This window comes from Hydra vulgaris, chromosome 12, assembly GCF_038396675.1.
Source record: "Hydra vulgaris chromosome 12, alternate assembly HydraT2T_AEP".
NCBI classification, from domain to species: domain Eukaryota; kingdom Metazoa; phylum Cnidaria; class Hydrozoa; order Anthoathecata; family Hydridae; genus Hydra; species Hydra vulgaris.
In genome coordinates this window covers 53,863,829-53,881,414 of record NC_088931.1, presented here as the reverse complement: position 1 = coordinate 53,881,414, position 17,586 = coordinate 53,863,829, and the positions used below count along the sequence as shown (strand labels likewise).

Here is a 17,586-nt window from a genome sequence, read left to right as displayed (position 1 = left end):
TGTAATTACTTAGGGAAAGGCATTAAGCTGTAGACACTAAAAGCAAGGAAAGGAGACAATATGATTTGTCCAACGTCAATTGGAAAGAACTCTTGGGATTTGTTATAGAAGTTTATAGTTTTGTATGGATTGTTATCATATATACAGTGCCCTTCCCTCTTCCTTCTCCTACAAGAAAATACACTTGTCATAAAAAAAAAAAAAAAAAAAAATGGCTCGTTATATCTGAAAAACGACTCCTAAATTTATTAAAGGGAAGGGGGTGAGAAAGTGAGGGTATTGTGTGCGAAAGCCTATCCATATAAAATTTATTTACAAATTTAGTAGCTAATTTTTGCATCATTTTTGACATATAAAGAAAAATACAGATGAATTTTGGCACCTATTTTCTACAAAAAAAAGGCACATTGCTATGATTACGCATTAAACTGTGAATTATATACTAAAGGTACATAAATCATAGTTTTAATTCATAAAGAAATTATGAGTTTTTTTTTTCAGCTTAAAAATATAAACTATATTTCATGCATAAAATATATTTCATATATTTAAACTGCCGTTTCTTTCGAGAACTGTTCGAATAAAGATTTTGTAACAAAAACGATTATAAACAATAAATATTAATTTCTTATTAACCTAATATTTATAAATAATATTTCCATAAGTTATTCGTCATAAAATCAAAGAAACTGGAAACTCTAAAAGTTTCAAAAAGTTTATCGTAAAAGCGACACAAAGGTTCATCAGAATGTTTTATCCAAAAATTTATTCAGAAAATTTCATCGTAAAAAAAATTGCTCATTGGATCTATTTTGCGAGATCAAGGTGAAAATATTCTCCGGAACAAAATAACTTCTAGTGTTTATGTTGTATAAAATAAGTTTAATTAAAAACTCTTTAGTTTTTAACGTCCTTTAAAAACAACGTTAAAAAGACAGCTTGATGTAACAGCAATTAGGAATCAGCAAGTTATACACTATTGGTATCTTTGATATCTTACTTAATTTTCACTAAATCTCTCTATATCCCAATCGTTTTCTTTGCAAGATAACCCTACAAAAAGTAAAAAGTTTATAAACCTAAATAGTATTAAATAAAAGTAGTTCAAAAAAAATAAATCATTTAAGTAAACCAAACTAGCACATGTTAAGTAATGAGTGTAAATTTTGTTAAGTTTACTTAATTTTAAGTAGGGATGTACCGCATTAGAAACTTTAAATTCCGGCCGGAACTAGATTTGCTGGAGTAGTAAATAAAGTTCCGGACGGAATACCAGTGGGAACAAGAATTATATTTATGTAGTTCTTTACCTTCAAGATTGAACGCGAAAGCCTGCACCTCAGCATCGTGGCTATGTAATATATATATGTGTATATATATATATATATATATATATATATATATATATATATATATATATATATATATATATAAATATATATATATATATAAAACCTATTTTATTAATTTTACCATTTAAATCTAATATGTTGTTTTTATTTGTTTCTTATAACTTTGTTTATTGAAAGTTTCAACATGTATAATATTTATATCTAAAATTATTTCTTTGTTTTCTATTTTTCCATTTAGGTTAAAATTGAAATATTTACTGTATTAGTCTTCATATACTTTTTAATTTTTAAAATTTTAAAAAACATTTAAAATGTAACTATTCCCAGAGGCAGGTAACATTTTTGATGAAAAAAGAGCTAATTTATTGCCCAAAAGTGGATAGCTAATCTGTTTGCACCACAATATTCCAAAACTTACAAAATTGATTACTCCAAATAAAATTATTCGTATTTTTTACCTAGGTTTATCTATAGTTTTTCATTGCTCTGTGGGACAATGATTTTTTGATTTAATTTACACAGTCAGTGTTAAATGTCTTAAAAAAAAGGTAAAAAATAAATTCCGGCCTGAAATAATGTAATTCCGACCGGAATTCCGGCCGAATTTCTTCCGAGGAAAATGCATAGAATTTATAATATGCTTTAACACATACTGTATTCATGCTAATATGAAGTGAAAGTACCAAACAAAGTCTTTTAATGTCTAGTAAGCACATGTAGATTTAATGAGCACATTTAAAAAATTTTTTGAGCATTTTTGAGATAACTTTAATCTAATCACCCAACTTATGGGTAAAAAAATTATAGTCACCACTTTAAAACGAGGTTTTCGATGAAATTTGATTTAATTAAAACAAACACAAAATTAACTTCAAAATTCCGCAAATTCAGGTCTGGGAATAAATTCCCCGAATTTAGGGTCTGGCCAAAATATTTAAGTAGTTTTTTACTCGTGATTCATGATTTTTTTTTGGAAATAATCCTCATTTGAAACCAGCATCAGCATAAAAAAGTTTGGAGTTCGTACCATTACTGAGAGATAACTCAAGCTGGAAAATGGATATAGCATTACAACTAATTTAAAATGTTTATGGATATAGGATAAAAATGTTTGCATATAACATTATTACTAATTTAAAAATTTATAAGGTCCATTTTTATAAATGTCAAAAAGTTCCATATTCACAACTATATTTACAATCAAAATGTACAATGTTATTAAACATGGACTATGTTTTATTCACATTAGATTATATTTTATACATTATCCTTGTAATAACTGGAAGTTTTTGGTTAATTGCTTCATCAGGAATGTTTCATAGTTACTTATTTTGTAAAATTTTTTAAAAGTATTTAAATGAAAAATTATTTTAGACAATGTTTATGTAATGATTGTCAAACCACCACTCAGGCTCAGGCTTGAGTATCTAGCTTTCTTTAATCTTAAACAATTTTTTATCTATTAATTTAAAAACTCCTTTGAATTGTGATTATCAAGACAATAACATAATAAGACACTTAATAACATTTTAAAAATAAACTCGATTTTAGGCTTAGTAATCCAGATCTAAGCTTGAGTTCAGTTTCTCCTTTTTCTCCTTTAGATGGTTCTGACCATGCAATGATCCCTTTAAATCTTTCATCTCGTATTACCTTTTCAAACTCTCCTTATCATCACACTACTTGCTACTACCCTTTCTATGTCTATAAACTATTTATCTTTCCTTATATGGATTCCTATATATTGTTTTAAGAAATATTATTGTCATATATTAATTTGTCTTTATATGGAATACTGTGTTTATATTTGGGGTGTTTTAATAATGTTTTTTCTTTTTTAGACAAGCTCCATTTGTATATTTAGTAGAACTTGGTTTAAGCCTCTATCACATTGTTGAAAAAGTTGAATCTCTCTTAATTTTTCAAAAATACTACAATGGCTTCTGTTCGGGAAAGCTATTGTCATGTGATTCTTCTGCGAAAATAACCTTGCATGACTTGTCATTCAGCCAAGTTGCATTCTTTTGCTGTAACTAATTTTTCTTGCTCAAAAACTTTTTGTCTAACTGTTTTCATCAAACATCAGCTAAATTGACTCCTATCTTCACCTTTTCCTTAACTCTTCATCTTTTCCTTGACTCGTTAACTTTTAATTTTTTCCTTGACTCAATTAATTTTTTTAATTTTTCTGCCAACCACTCCATTCTTTCTCTAAAATCTTTTTTCCAAACTCGAGTAACTCACAACTAAAAGGTCTGCAACCTTGTTGGAAGTGAAGTCATTAAAAATGAAAAAAGGGTTTATGTTGTTATAAGGTTTGCAAAACTATTTTACATTCGAGTTCTTTAAAACAATTCAATACAAGTGTAACGCTTTGATATTATCAGTAGTGATCCTTGTAGCTAATTAATCAGCTAAAACCCTATAGTTTTTACTGTTTCTACAACATAAATCTGCCTATCCAATCAACATTCAGTATTATTAATTTGTATGCAGCTCATGCATTTGTTTTGCTTAGCAAATTACACTTAAAAAAATATGAAAATTTTTAAAGTACAATAACTTCAAAATACTCTTATAAATAAACTTAAAAACTGGACATTAAAGAGAAACAGTTCAGTGCGGTACTTCCTTAGACATAGAGTGGATTAAAACCTTGAACCTCTTAATTTAAGAAACCTTGAACCTCTTAATTTAAGCCAAGTGTTCACTTGTCTAGTACCACATTTAGATATCTATATCTATACTTTATGAGTATATCTATAATTTAGTAATTAGTTAAAAGCAATAAAAATATCAAATTATTAAATAAATTTTAAACAAAACAAATAAATATAAATAACAATTTTTTATAATATTAATTATCTTATAAAAAGTAATAAATAAAAAAAAGCTTCTTGTATAACTTACCGGGAAAGCATAAATGAATAAAGCAATAAGAAGTAACAGAAGCAGCAATAATAATACTTTAAAAATGAACCACTTGTAACTTTTCCACAACAATCTTGCCATTTTGAAAGGATTCATAAACAATCCCAAGCTTTCTTCAGGACGACTAAAAAAAAATTAACATAAACTAATTGTTATTTTGGAAATTAGTAAAAAAAAAAAAAAAAATCTTTTTAATATAGAATTCACAATCAATCTGTTTATGAAAGATTTTCAAGTTTTTGTTTTTTTAAATTTTTTTTTATTTTAATTTAAAATTAAAGTAAAAAAAAAAAAAAATTAAACGAAGAAAAATTAAATCCCAATAAAAAAGCCAAACAATTTCTTTCTTATATAATTAAATTAATAACAAAATAAAAATAATATAAAATAAATTGAAAATTTTAAAATTTTTATATATGTAATTTATACATAAAATTTTATATATAAAATAAAACACATGTATAACACAATATAATACAATATGTAATAAAAACAATTTAATTATTTATATTAAAGTTATTTAATTAGGTCAATAAGTTTTTACTAAAAACAAAAAAATATGGGAGAAAATAGCTTGAAACTATGGGAGAATATAACTTAAAATTATAGGAGAACAAAACTTAAATGCGTGGATTAGCTGGTGGATTGCACCAATGTGTGGATTGAGTTGCACTTAAATGCGTGGATTGACTGGTGGATTGCACCAATGCGTGGATTGGGTTGCACCTTGAAAGTAGCTTCAAGAAAATAATTTGCGAGAAAAAGATTTAGTTACAAAAGTAATTTCATCTAAAGTAACACCAGGTATTATCAGCAAAAACGTTTATACATTTTTGGAGTTCTAAAGTTTTTAGATATATCTTTAGATAATAGAAAATAATGGATAAATTACAAACAAGTAAAAAATAGCTAAAGCAAAGCTTTAATGTCAATAACTGTATTGTTATTTTTGAATGTTGATGGAATCATGGACTTGTAATTTAAGAAATGTTAAATGTAGTATATATACATATTACAATAAATTTAAAAAAAATCAACTGCAATCCAGCTTATCTGCTTGCAATACTTTTCTTATAACAATGTGTCCTATGATATGGTGTATGGTATACACATTTTTTCTAGATTTAGATAATTCCTTTTAAAGTGAACATTAATTTTTTGAGTATAAATAATTATAAAAAAAAAGTTTAATGAAATTACAAACTTATATTTACTAAACTATATTCAAGATTTTTATTGATTTTATTCAAAATTTTATTGATTTTTAGAAACAAACTAAAATGCTCAATTTTTAAATTTAATTCTTTAAAATGTTTAAGCAAAATTCTAATCTAAGTTTTAATTTAGTTAACTTTATTATATTCTTACCCTTTCAAAACTTCTTTTAGCAAAAACAAGTCTAAACCATAAATTGATGACTAAAGATGGTCAATGGGAATTGAAGAAAAAATTAATGACTAAAGATGGTCAATGGAAATTGAAGAAAAAATTGATGACTGAAGATGGTCAATGGAAATTTAAGCAAAAATTAATGACTAAAAATGGTCAATGGAAAATGAAGAAAAAACTGATGACTGAAAATGGTCAATGGAAATTGAAGAAAAAAACTCAAATTTTGTTTTTTCATTTAAATAATATTTTTTAGTAGATAAATGCCAAAACTATGTTTTTACCATGAAAAATCAAGACGAAAACTGACATAGAGTACAAATTGTGGTCAAAATATTTGTGTATATTTTGATTCAAAAAACTAAGTAGAAAACTCATCAAGACACCCTAATAACTGTTTGAAGAATCAATGGATGCAATTAAATGTACATAAGAAAACAAGAAGCAAGTTTGGAATTAGTTGTATGGAATACTGTTGCCATATCTGTGGCGGACCTTCCAATGATGCCCTTTCTCTTTTAGATTAGGTGCAAAAAGACATTGTAAATTTAGTTGGACCTGCTCTTGTAGCCAACCTCCATCTATTATCACATTGTCGTAATGTTGTTTCTCTTTCTCTTTTCTACAAATACTATAATAAGCATTGCTCTAAAGAGCTAGCGTCTCTTGTGCTATCTACTAAAAGTCATTCTCGTGTTACTTGTCATTCAATTAAATCTTGTCCTTTTTCTGTGACTATTCCTAAGTGCTCCAAAAACTCTTATTCATCTAGTTTTTTTTCCTTGAACATCAGTTCTTCGGAATTCACTTCCTTCGTCTTGCTTTCCTAATTCATATAATTTGCAATCTTTTAAGTCATCTGTCAATCATTATCTTGCTCTACAATATTCATCTTTTTTTTTCCAGTAACTTCCAACTCTAATTAGTAGTTGCTTGCAGCCTTGTTGGAAGCGAAGATGTTGAAAAAAAAAGAAAGAAAAAGTTTGCTGAATACGCAACCAAATTATTTTCATTAAAAGCAATAAATTATATAATACACAATATTATTATCTTTGTTATATAATTTTAACTTTATTTTGGTTTTTCTAAAGTTCATCAAACAGAAGTACAGAAACATAGATTATTAGATTATAATACTCAGGCTATACTCAGGCTTAGGAAGTGCTTGTGGCTCTTCTCTTCTGATTCCAACTGGACGATCTTTAGCTTCATCTTCAGTAACCAGTTCAATTTCAATTTCAACACGACCCTAGACAAAAAAAGATTATAACACACATTAGCTTGACTTAGACTGAATGACCCAATTAGGGTTATTCACATAAAATAGTTATTTTTCAAAAGTATTTAACTTGAATATTAAGAGCTGAACTTTAAAAATTAAATTAAGAGACACATTATTAAATCTAGAAAAAATATCTTCATTATATCAGTGTTGGAGATGTTTAAAACTTGTTAGCAATATTCTTTTTTTGTAATATAAAAAAAATTTCTTAACATGGAGTTGTATTCAAGTTTTATAAACTTTTAAAAATTTTTTTTCAAATTAAACATAATTAAGGATATTTATTAATAAGTGATATTAATGTTACCTCAATTTTTGTTGGTATCAAAAATTAAAAATGCATTTTTCATAATGTCATGACTGCCATTATAACAAATGACACATCAACACTGTCATGACAACCATTTTAACAAATGTTGTTTTTAATACAACTTAAATTTTACTTTATATTAATTAGCAAATATTTTTGAAAAGCAAATTTTTGTTGAATTAAATATCTATATTCATTTGTCAAAAACATTTTACAATTGTTTAATTGTAACTTCAATTAAAATATGTTTTATAAAAAGTTATTTAATTTATATAAATGTGCATTTTAAGTCAATGGTAATGGTATTGAACTAATTTAAAATATATAAAAAAATTAAAAATATTCTTTAAAATATTCTACATGGTAATACAGGGATTATATAGATATAAAAGCAGTGCCCAAATTGCATAAACAAGCTTGTAAAGATTACTCAAAAATAAAACTGGATTAAAAAAAATAGAAAAAAAAACAAAGTAATATTTATCTCCAGCATTCAAGACAAAATTGAAAGCAGAACTTATTAACACAAAGATTTTCAAAAACCTCATTGATATTCCTTGTTCTTCTAGTAAAAAAAAATCAATCATTCAAGTTCCTCAAAAGCTTGTGCTTTGAACTGTGTTTAATTGACTTTACCAAAGTCACCACGATAGGGAGGTTGTGTCATTAAGTAGTAAAAATAAAGATAAATGTAAAAAACGTATCTGCTTTTTTTCTAATATTTCCCATAATGTACTAAAGTTTTGCAACTCCAATCGCATAGCTTGATGGACTCCAGGTATTAAAGATTTAATAAAAATTAGTGGTAAAAAATTACTTAAATGTTACTTAAATTAAGACAGTGATTCCCAAACTTTCTGATGCCACAACCCTTAGACATTTACCAATTGTAAATGTCTAAGGGTTGTGTTAGCAACATTATTAATTTAATTGTTGTGGCAATCCCAACAATTAAATTAATAATGTTGCTCCTAAATCACTGCATTTTTAAAGCTTACTAAAATGTCTTAAAGCTTACTAATATGTTTTTTGACTTCAAAAATTATTACTTTTTTTATAGGAAATTTTTTTTTTACAAATTTTTTAATATTGATTTATAATAATTTATCTATGTAACAATTAGTTATATTTTATTCAATATTTGCAAAGAAATAAAATGTTTACATTGTAAACATTTTATAAAACCACAACTTTAAAGTTTCATTTTAAGTGTGACTCCTAATTGTATTATATAAGTTATACAATTGACACTTAAAATGCTGTTTACAATATTTTAAGTTTTTTTAGTTGGCAGTTATTGATAAAAGTTTTATTAATATATAAAATCCTTTACCCTCCAAACAAAATTTTGAACCTTATAACACAAACTGGGTGAACAAATAGATTCTTTGATATATTTTAAACAGTCATTTCAATCTAGAATTGTTTGTAAATAGATTTTCTTGTAATGTAATTATTCCACTGCTAAGTTTTTCATAAAAGTGTTTGAGATTTACTTCATAAATATGTTTCCTGCAAGCAAGTAAATATGTTTCCTGCAAGCAAGTAAAATTGAGTTTTATTTATGTCCTGACATTGGTACTATAAAGTCTTTCTTTACTTGTAGCAGTGCTATCAAAAATTTAACCTTTTTTGTCAACACTTATTCTATATTCTTCCAGTATTTTAACTAACAAACCATATTGAGTTTGTCCATGATCAACAGCTGAAATGTCATGCAGATTTATTTCCTTATCAATATTTACCAAGACTGTAAATCTATCGCTTTTTGACTTTTTTATCTTCTGTGACATCTTTAATTTTCCCATCAAAACATGCTATTTTAATAGTTTTCAGCATTTTCTCAAATGGATTTCTTTTGAGCTTGCCAAATAGTTAATTAAGACAACCAAAAATCAGCCACATTTCTATCTGAATTTATAATTAAATCTGAAAATAGATGCATTAGATCTCTTGATGAAAGACTTTTAAATATATAGAATATTTTTGTTATGGGAATATCTGTAACAAAATCTTTCAATAGCTCATGTTTTGATTCCTTTGGATGTAACGCTGCTTTTTCTTGATTTATACACTCAACCAACCCCAGGTAATATTTGCTAATGATACTCTTACCTTTCTCAAGATTTTCTTTAGATAGTCTATTGACAAAATACCATGTGCAATCTTATTTATTTTTCATGAGTATATAATATGTTATTTGACTACAACTCATTTAATTAAAATCATAAAGAGAAATAGTCTACTTGGAATTACTAACCAATTAATCATATCAATTAATCATATAAATTAACCATCATATAAAACATATTAATTCTATTTTAATAGATCTTTCTTCAACTTCTAATTATACATTATTTATTAAATTTTTGTGATTAACAATACAACTAGTCACTGGAACTTTTTTAGCAATAGGTTATGGTTTTTTTTAAATACAATTTCACTGCCCACAAGGCTGCATTGCTGGAGGAGGAATATGTCAAGACCAACAGCCCTTGTCTCAACCATTCTATCTAATGCACAATAGAACCTTTTCTATTACAATGGTTAATTTTGAATTTTACAAAAAGTTAAAAAAAGATAAAAAACTACTTTAAAGATTATTTGTAAAGAAAAATAATTTTTTTTAATTTGATAATTTTTTTGATTAACACTTTTGGTTGGTTTATTCATGTTTTTAATAATTAGAGAGCTTGACTTTACCATAAATAGCGTATGACATTTTAGCACCATAACATAATCTATGCAGCAACCTTATTTCTGCTAATCAACCTAAAGTTGTAATAATGGGCTTCTTATGTGGCTTAAACAATGCACACTAATAAAAACTTCCCTTTGCAATATGACACTTAAAAGTGAGAAACTACTCTGTTTATTAAATTTTTGAGATTAGAAACTAAAAAGTTTGTAATATGGTTATATACTTATCTTATATTATTTATCATTTTTGCTACACTGCACTAGATAACCAAAAGTTCAAATTATTTAAAATTAGTTATTAAAAGTCTGTTAACATCTTTTAATAAAGAAAAATAACTATATATTTAGACTTTAAATGGTAATGTTCTTTTTTAAAATTGGTGATGGTCCTATTTGATATGCAAGAATAGTGCATTTAAAATAAAACCATTAATCGTCACTTAATAAGCATTGATACAGATTTTAAACTTCAGAGATGCATGAGGGGGTTTAAACACCGTTTTTCTTTATTTTGGTTTTTGTTTTAGAGTAAGATGATTACAAAGATTGTAACAATATTAGAAGAAATAAAACGAAGAGATCAGCCTTGACTTTAGAGTCCTCTCTGTCTTATCAATATGTAAAAATAAATAAATTTATTACAGCGGTTTTTAATTAAGTTTCTTTTTTTTCTTTGGATTGTCTAACTCAATTAATATAATTCCTTGAGCATCAGAAAAAAAAGTGTTCAGACTTAACTTTATACTGTTTTAAAATTTCATTTTCACTCTTCACATTGTTTAACTTTTTTTTCTTAGCAAGTTGCAGGTAGCAAACAAGCTGCAAGCATACTTGAAGTTCTTTAAAAAAGAATTTTTTAAATACGAAATGGAAAAACTCTTTTCTTTTTTATATTTGTTTTAGGTGCCCCAAGAAGACCCTACCGTTCTTGTCACAGAGTATGGCACAAGAGCATTTAACTAGGAAAATTATGCCATCTTCCTTATTGGTGGTGAAAAAATGTCCAGAGCTTGCTTTGAGCCCTGAATTTATTGCTTCTAAAGTAAGAGCTCTAACCAATGTGCCACAGCTACCTTACAACTTAACTTTCAGACCAGATAGTAATCAGACAAGATTTTTTTAACAGAAAAAATCAAAAAGCCAAAAATTTCTTTCTCAAAAAAAAAAAAAAAAATAGCATTAAAAATAAAGAAGTTGTTTATTACTATCTCAATAAATAATTTGTTTTGAAATTTAAAAAATGATTTTAAATCTAAACTTATTTTGTAAAGCTCATCAAAGATATAAACACAACTTATTTCCAAACTTGGGGGTCCCTTTAAACAACTTTATATGATTAGAATAATATATAATAATAATAGTAATATATAATAATAATAGAATAATTAACTACTTTAATTAATTTATTTTTATTTAACTTTTTAATATTAAACTACATACCTCAAAAATTAAACAAAATTTTTTCTTCTGTAACTATTTTAACACACCTGTTCAACATTTTTTTTTGGATCAATTTCATCAGGAACCATAAAAGGCAACCATCCTTTAAAATTTCTGTATTTAAATAAAGACATTTTCTTTTCTTTTTTGTTTTTCAGTCTTTCTTCCCAGTCTTCTAAAGTCCATCCACTTGACTTGATATAGTATGGAGGCAACTTTAGCAAATCAATATTAAGCCTTCCTACCAACAGATATAAGACAATAGATATAATTTCTTGAAACATTTTACAGCTATTTTAACAAAGCAATAAATTATCAATAATAGATTACAGATTTTAGACAATAGATTATCTAATTTCAGGGAAATGTTTGTAAGTAAAAAGATTCAATTTCTAATGATTTATTTAAACATTTAAAGTTAATAAAGCGATTTTAATACTTCAATAAACTAACTAAATACTTTAATAAACTAAACTAACTTAATAAAGCGATAATAATAAAACGATTTTAATACTTCAACAAACAATCTAAAAAAAAATAGTTCAAAACAAAGCATCAAATCACTAAAGACAAAAAAATAAACTTAACAAATGATCAAAAATACCAAATTTTCTTGAGCCAATAAGATCAGCCTCTCTACATTCTAAAATCAGCTCAGCTGGAAAATAAAATTCTGTCTCATCAATTGATAATGGAGATAACTAAAAAATTAGGAGTTTCAGAAAATTTTAGATGTTTAAAATACTTATATTGGCTTTACAAACACTAGCATAAATTACAATACAAAAATTGAATAACAGACTTTGCTGCATCACACACCCTACAACAAAAAAATCTCTACAACAATGGAATAATGGTGTTGACACCTTTTTAAATATAAATTAGTTTGATTACTTTCAATGAAGTTTTGTTAATAATTTGTACTTCTAATTAATTTTTATATTTTCATACACAACTCATACACAATATGTAAGTCAGACACACTGTAATATATAAGTCATACACTGTGCAACATTTTAGTTATACAATGTGCAATACAACAGTTGCAATACACTGTGCAATAAGTGAGTCATACACTGTGCAATACATAAGTCATACACTGTTCAATACAAAACAGCTACACATTTTACAACAAAAAGTGATTTCAGTAAAAATCATCTGTAAGGAAAATTCTTCAGATTTTTTTGCATGTTAATTTTTTGTTTTTATGTTATAAAAATTTAAATATGGAAAAAGTTGCATATAAGAACTCTTTTTTTTTTCTTTGCCATTAAATGCCTTGATTGCCCAAATTAATTGCCTTGATATTGAATTCAGTGCTGACTTCAACTGAAAACTGTAAACAAGTTAAACAAATTTTAAAACAGATTAAACTTTCCTGTTATATCTAAACAATGTATAACAGAGAAATTTACCAAGTTGAAAAATGTCAATTAGTGTAATTAGCAGAACAATTAGTGTAATTAGCAGAATAATTAGTGTAATTAGCAGAACAAAAACTTTAAGAAAAGTTATGTTGACAATTATTAATGAAACTAATGGAAACTGGTTGAGTAGGAAAAACAAAAAATTCTGCAACAAATTCAAGTTCAAACCAAGGTATTGTCGGTTAAGCAACATCAGAAACCACACTCTTTTGTCAATTCATCTATCAACATACTGCAGACTAAATAAATTATCAACTAAACAGAGTACGAATAGTGTACAAGATAAATCAAGTGGTGAAGACATTGGCAATTATGAAAATGATTCAATTTATATTCAAGTTTATTGAATATTTATTTATTTAAACAAGCATGACGATGATTTAATTTATATTCAAGATGAAACAAAAAGATTATAAAGTGATTATCAAAATCTGCTGTGTGGTTAAAAGATGAAATTTTGAGCTGCTCTATTAAAATAGACTCTTCATCAACATGATTTCACACGCTTGTAGCGGTTTAGCTAGTAAAGAAAGTATTTAGTTGCCTAGTTACATTGTCACAAAGTAAAATTGGGAAGCAAGATATTACACAAAGTGAAAAAAAAAAAAAAAGATTCGTCTACAACAGCAACTTCTGCAAAAAGAAAAATCAAAAGTGACTCATAACACATCTTGATTCTAATATTAAAATATATAACATAAAAATATAAATATTAAAATATATAACATACACCTACATTGTTGAAAAATTTAACTATGCAAGCTTTAACTATGATTTTAATAAAATCATTGTAAACAAATATCATTCTCTTCAAACAGCATACAAAGCAGAAGTGGTAAAAAAAAGTCCTGGGTAGAGATATGATTTGGTGATGATGGTGGTTATATGGTGGAGAGATGCTTTTAAGTTTCTATATAAGTTATAAAAAGCATAAGAACTCTGAACAATTTTAATACATTCAGTGAAAAAACTTCCATCTTTACATAGTGGTACCACAATTTTAAATTTGTTCACACAAATATATGACTTGTAATGACTAAATAATGACTTGAATCCACTGAATTTTTTGAACAATTGAATTGAAATTTTTTTCTTTTTTCAGAAAAAGAAAAAAATTTAGAATTTAGAGTCCAATAATTTTGATACTGTCTAAAGTTTAGCCTAGAGATAAAATTTTTTTATAAAACTTATGTTTAAATAAAAATGTTGTTTTTGACCTTTTTTTTGAATATAAACATTCTCTTTGCTTGGTAATAATCAAACTGAAATATAAACCTCCAGTTGAACATTCCACTGCCATCTGTTGATCTATAAGAATGAGAATTACAAACAAAACATTGAAAAGACATTTCTCTACATACACAAAAAACAAGCACAATATAATTACAAATATGCAAAAAACACATACAAGCACACTATAATCACACATACACAAAAAACAAGCACACTATAATTACAAATATATAATTTTTTTAAACTGTATTCCACTCGCAGAAGTGAATATTGTAAAAAAGGGTAAAAAAACCACTCCCAGAAGTAAATATGGTAAAAAACAATCCCTTCTTAACCAATTATTTTTAAAACACTTTTTTTTGTTTCAAAAGAAGTATAAAAAAGAAGAAGAAACCACATTGATAATTTGAGTCTGAATAAGAATTCAATAATTTGAATCTTCAATTAATTCTTGAATCTTTAATAGAAAGAAAAAGAAAAATTCTCATCAACTACTTTTATTTCAAATTTTCAAAATTGTCAATTTAAAACTTTTATGCCAAAATCACAGACTAGTGCCAATTTCTTGGTTCTCATTAAAAATCTCTGAGTGACTGTTGTACTATTATTATTAAGAATTGTCATGGAAAACAAGCTTTATACCAATTTTCATTTTTTTCATTTATTGATTTTCATGATAAAGTTATTAAAATAAATTTTATTAAAGTGATTTCTTGAAAAAATTAAAAGCAGTAATAAAAGTGCAACAATAAATTGACATGAACATTTATTATCATTTCAAAAAAAGTATTATGAAAATATATGATATTTTTTTTATACTATGGAAAACAATAAATTATTGCTTGAAATCAGATACCTATAATGTATGTCAGTCTTTTGTGACTTTCCAGGCATTCCACTCAACCAACTATATAAAAAAAATACTTTTTTAACAATGCAATTTGCGTTTTTTTTTTCTAAATCTAATAAACAGTTAGGTAAGAACTTTATTTTTTTTTTTAATTCTGATTTACTCCCAACAAGGCAGCAAGCAACCACTATTAAGTTGGGAGTTATTAGAAAAAAAAGAATAGAGTTGTAGAGCAAAGAAACAGTTGACAAAAGACTTAAAGTCGAAGGTTGTATGAGTCAGAAAAACTAGACGAATAAAAGTTTTTAGAGCATGCAGGGACAAAGACAGTAAAAGAATAAAACTTTGATGAATGATGAGTCAAGCAAGAATGAGTTTTATTTGATGGAAATAGATGATAGATAGATGATAGGAGATTGGAACTAGAGATGATAGCTCATTTGAGCAGTAATCATGATAATACTTGTAGAAAAGAGAAATTTAATTAAATTTTTTAATTCACTCCTACCAGGGTTGAAAGCAACCACTATTAAGTTAGGAAATACTGAAACAAAAAATAGTTTTGGTAGATGGAACTAGAGATAATTTTGCAAATTTACAATGATGAGAAAGAGACTCAAGCTAGGCTGGGTCCAAAAAGGTTTACATCACTTTTTTGGACCTTGTCTAGAAGAGAAAGAGCATCAGTAGAAGAACCAGCCCAAATATGACAGCAGTATTCCATACAGGGACGAATAAGAGATTTGTAGAGGTAAAGAATGGAATCAGGGGAGCGAAAATGGTCAGCACAATGAAGAGAAGCAACCTTAGCAGATGCTAATTTAGCAACCCATTGTATATATGGTTTCCATGAAAAGTCAGTAGTAAAAGATAATCCAAGAAGATTTAAAGAAGAGGACTCAGTGAGAGGGTTGCCATTCATTAGTATAGGAATGTCAACAGTACTGTGATAGTTGTTTGCAGTAAATAACAGAGTTTTGTTTGAGTTAAAATTTATAAGCCACTGTGAGCCCCAATCTGTTACAGAAGCGAGATCAGATTCAAGATCAGCTGCCTGTTCTAAGCGATTGAAAAAAGAAGACTTTTTGTCAAGTCAGGAGTATAAAGTTGAGTCATTAGCAAAAAGAGCTACTTTAGGTGTAAGGTTGTCAGGAAGATCATTAATGTAGATAAGAAACAAAATAGGCTCAGGGATAGAACCGTTTAAAATCTCCTTGATAAGATTAAAACTTATGTTGTTATAAGTGAGTTATATTTTCTTGATTTTAAAGACTGATTTACACTGAATTTTTTGTTAGTTTTAAGATACAGTTACTTTGTTTATAAAAGGTAAAAATTAATAAACAGGGTGGTCTTGATAAGCTTGAGGTGGGTGAGAAAACTTTCTAAAATTCATTTTAAGATAATAATTTAACACCAATATTTAACACATAAAATTAATACAATCAAATAAAAATACCAATAAACTCAAACAAAAAATCATTAACAATAATCATTGAAATCATTTTATGAAATCATTATTACAAAAAATTATTAAAAAAAAAAAAAGAAATATGTGTTAAACAGTTTTTGAGTAACTAAAAATTAACTGAAATTGATTCTTTTCAATATAAAATTATACTAGAGTGCTAATGCAATACACTTTTTTTCTTCTGTGAAATAAAGAACTGTTCTCTGACTACAAGCTTTTATCAAACTTTATGTGAAAAATATATTCAGTAATATATGGACCTTAATTACTGAAGAAAGTGAATACCACTTGCCCTTTAACGTAAACCCTCAATAAAAATATCTTTTACCCCTTAACGTAAATATCACTTGTCGGCATGTTCCCTAGCAAAATACTTTTATCAATGCATGGAACATTTGAACAGTTCCATATAATAATACGAATTTCATATTTTACTGGCTTTGGTTTTGCAATGTCGACAGGGGGAGGAAGATTACCAGCAGGAAAAATGTCTGCCCACATTAAAAGTTTTCCCTGCAAAATAAAATTAATACTAGTCAAGAATTAAGCAGCATCAAAATAAATAATGGAACATGAACAAAAAAATTTAATAAACTTTTATAATATGTAAAAAATATCTTTACAAAACAAAAAATATTTCTATTTTATTTAAAACCTGAGACACTTCAGGATGATTAGGATGTGTAAGGTTTCTTGTTTCTACATGTTCTGGAACAAACTTAAAGTCTGTTCTTTGAAATTTTTTTAAAGCTGCAAATGCAATTTCCTCTTGGTCAGAATCTGAATCTAAACATTAATTAAGAGAGAAAAAATTTGTTGATTATTAAATGATTAGAGATTTAGCTCCATCACTGCAACAAAAAGTTAAATACTATTTTGCTTTCTTTTTTTTTTCATTTTTAAAGTAAATAGTTTCTTTTTGCTAAATATTTTATTTTATGGTATATTTTATTTTATAATATATTTTGTTTGATCTAAATATTTTATAAATATATTTTATTTTAAAGATATACCTTTGTAATCTACATCAATCTTACACCTCAATGCAAGCTCTGATATTATCTCTGTTGGTGATTGAATATCTCGCCATTTAGCAACACCTTGCCTATTGCCAATTAATAAAACTTTATTTAAGCTAGTTCCCTTTTTTTAACAATCTTTGATAAATTATTGTATTCATTTTTTAATAAACTATTTTATT

The 17,586-nt window shown here is 26.3% G+C and overlaps 1 protein-coding gene across 3 annotated transcripts in view; it reads right to left on the bottom strand.

Annotated features, from left to right (window-relative positions):
- Positions 1-624: 624 nt before the first annotated feature.
- LOC100205085 (otoferlin) overlaps positions 625-17,586 on the bottom strand; it is a 182,930-nt gene continuing 165,968 nt past the window's right edge. For all 3 annotated transcript variants that reach the window (XM_065813710.1, XM_065813708.1, XM_065813709.1), the window contains 10 exons: positions 17,399-17,490; positions 17,041-17,171; positions 16,714-16,898; positions 14,921-14,971; positions 14,049-14,139; positions 12,009-12,105; positions 11,452-11,645; positions 6,821-6,921; positions 4,263-4,407; positions 625-1,053 (listed from right to left, as the gene is read on the bottom strand). In XM_065813710.1, the coding sequence (XP_065669782.1) occupies positions 1,021-1,053; positions 4,263-4,407; positions 6,821-6,921; positions 11,452-11,645; positions 12,009-12,105; positions 14,049-14,139; positions 14,921-14,971; positions 16,714-16,898; positions 17,041-17,171; positions 17,399-17,490 (1,120 nt within the window). In that variant the 3' untranslated portion in view covers positions 625-1,020. The remainder of the gene's footprint in view (positions 1,054-4,262; positions 4,408-6,820; positions 6,922-11,451; positions 11,646-12,008; positions 12,106-14,048; positions 14,140-14,920; positions 14,972-16,713; positions 16,899-17,040; positions 17,172-17,398; positions 17,491-17,586) is intronic.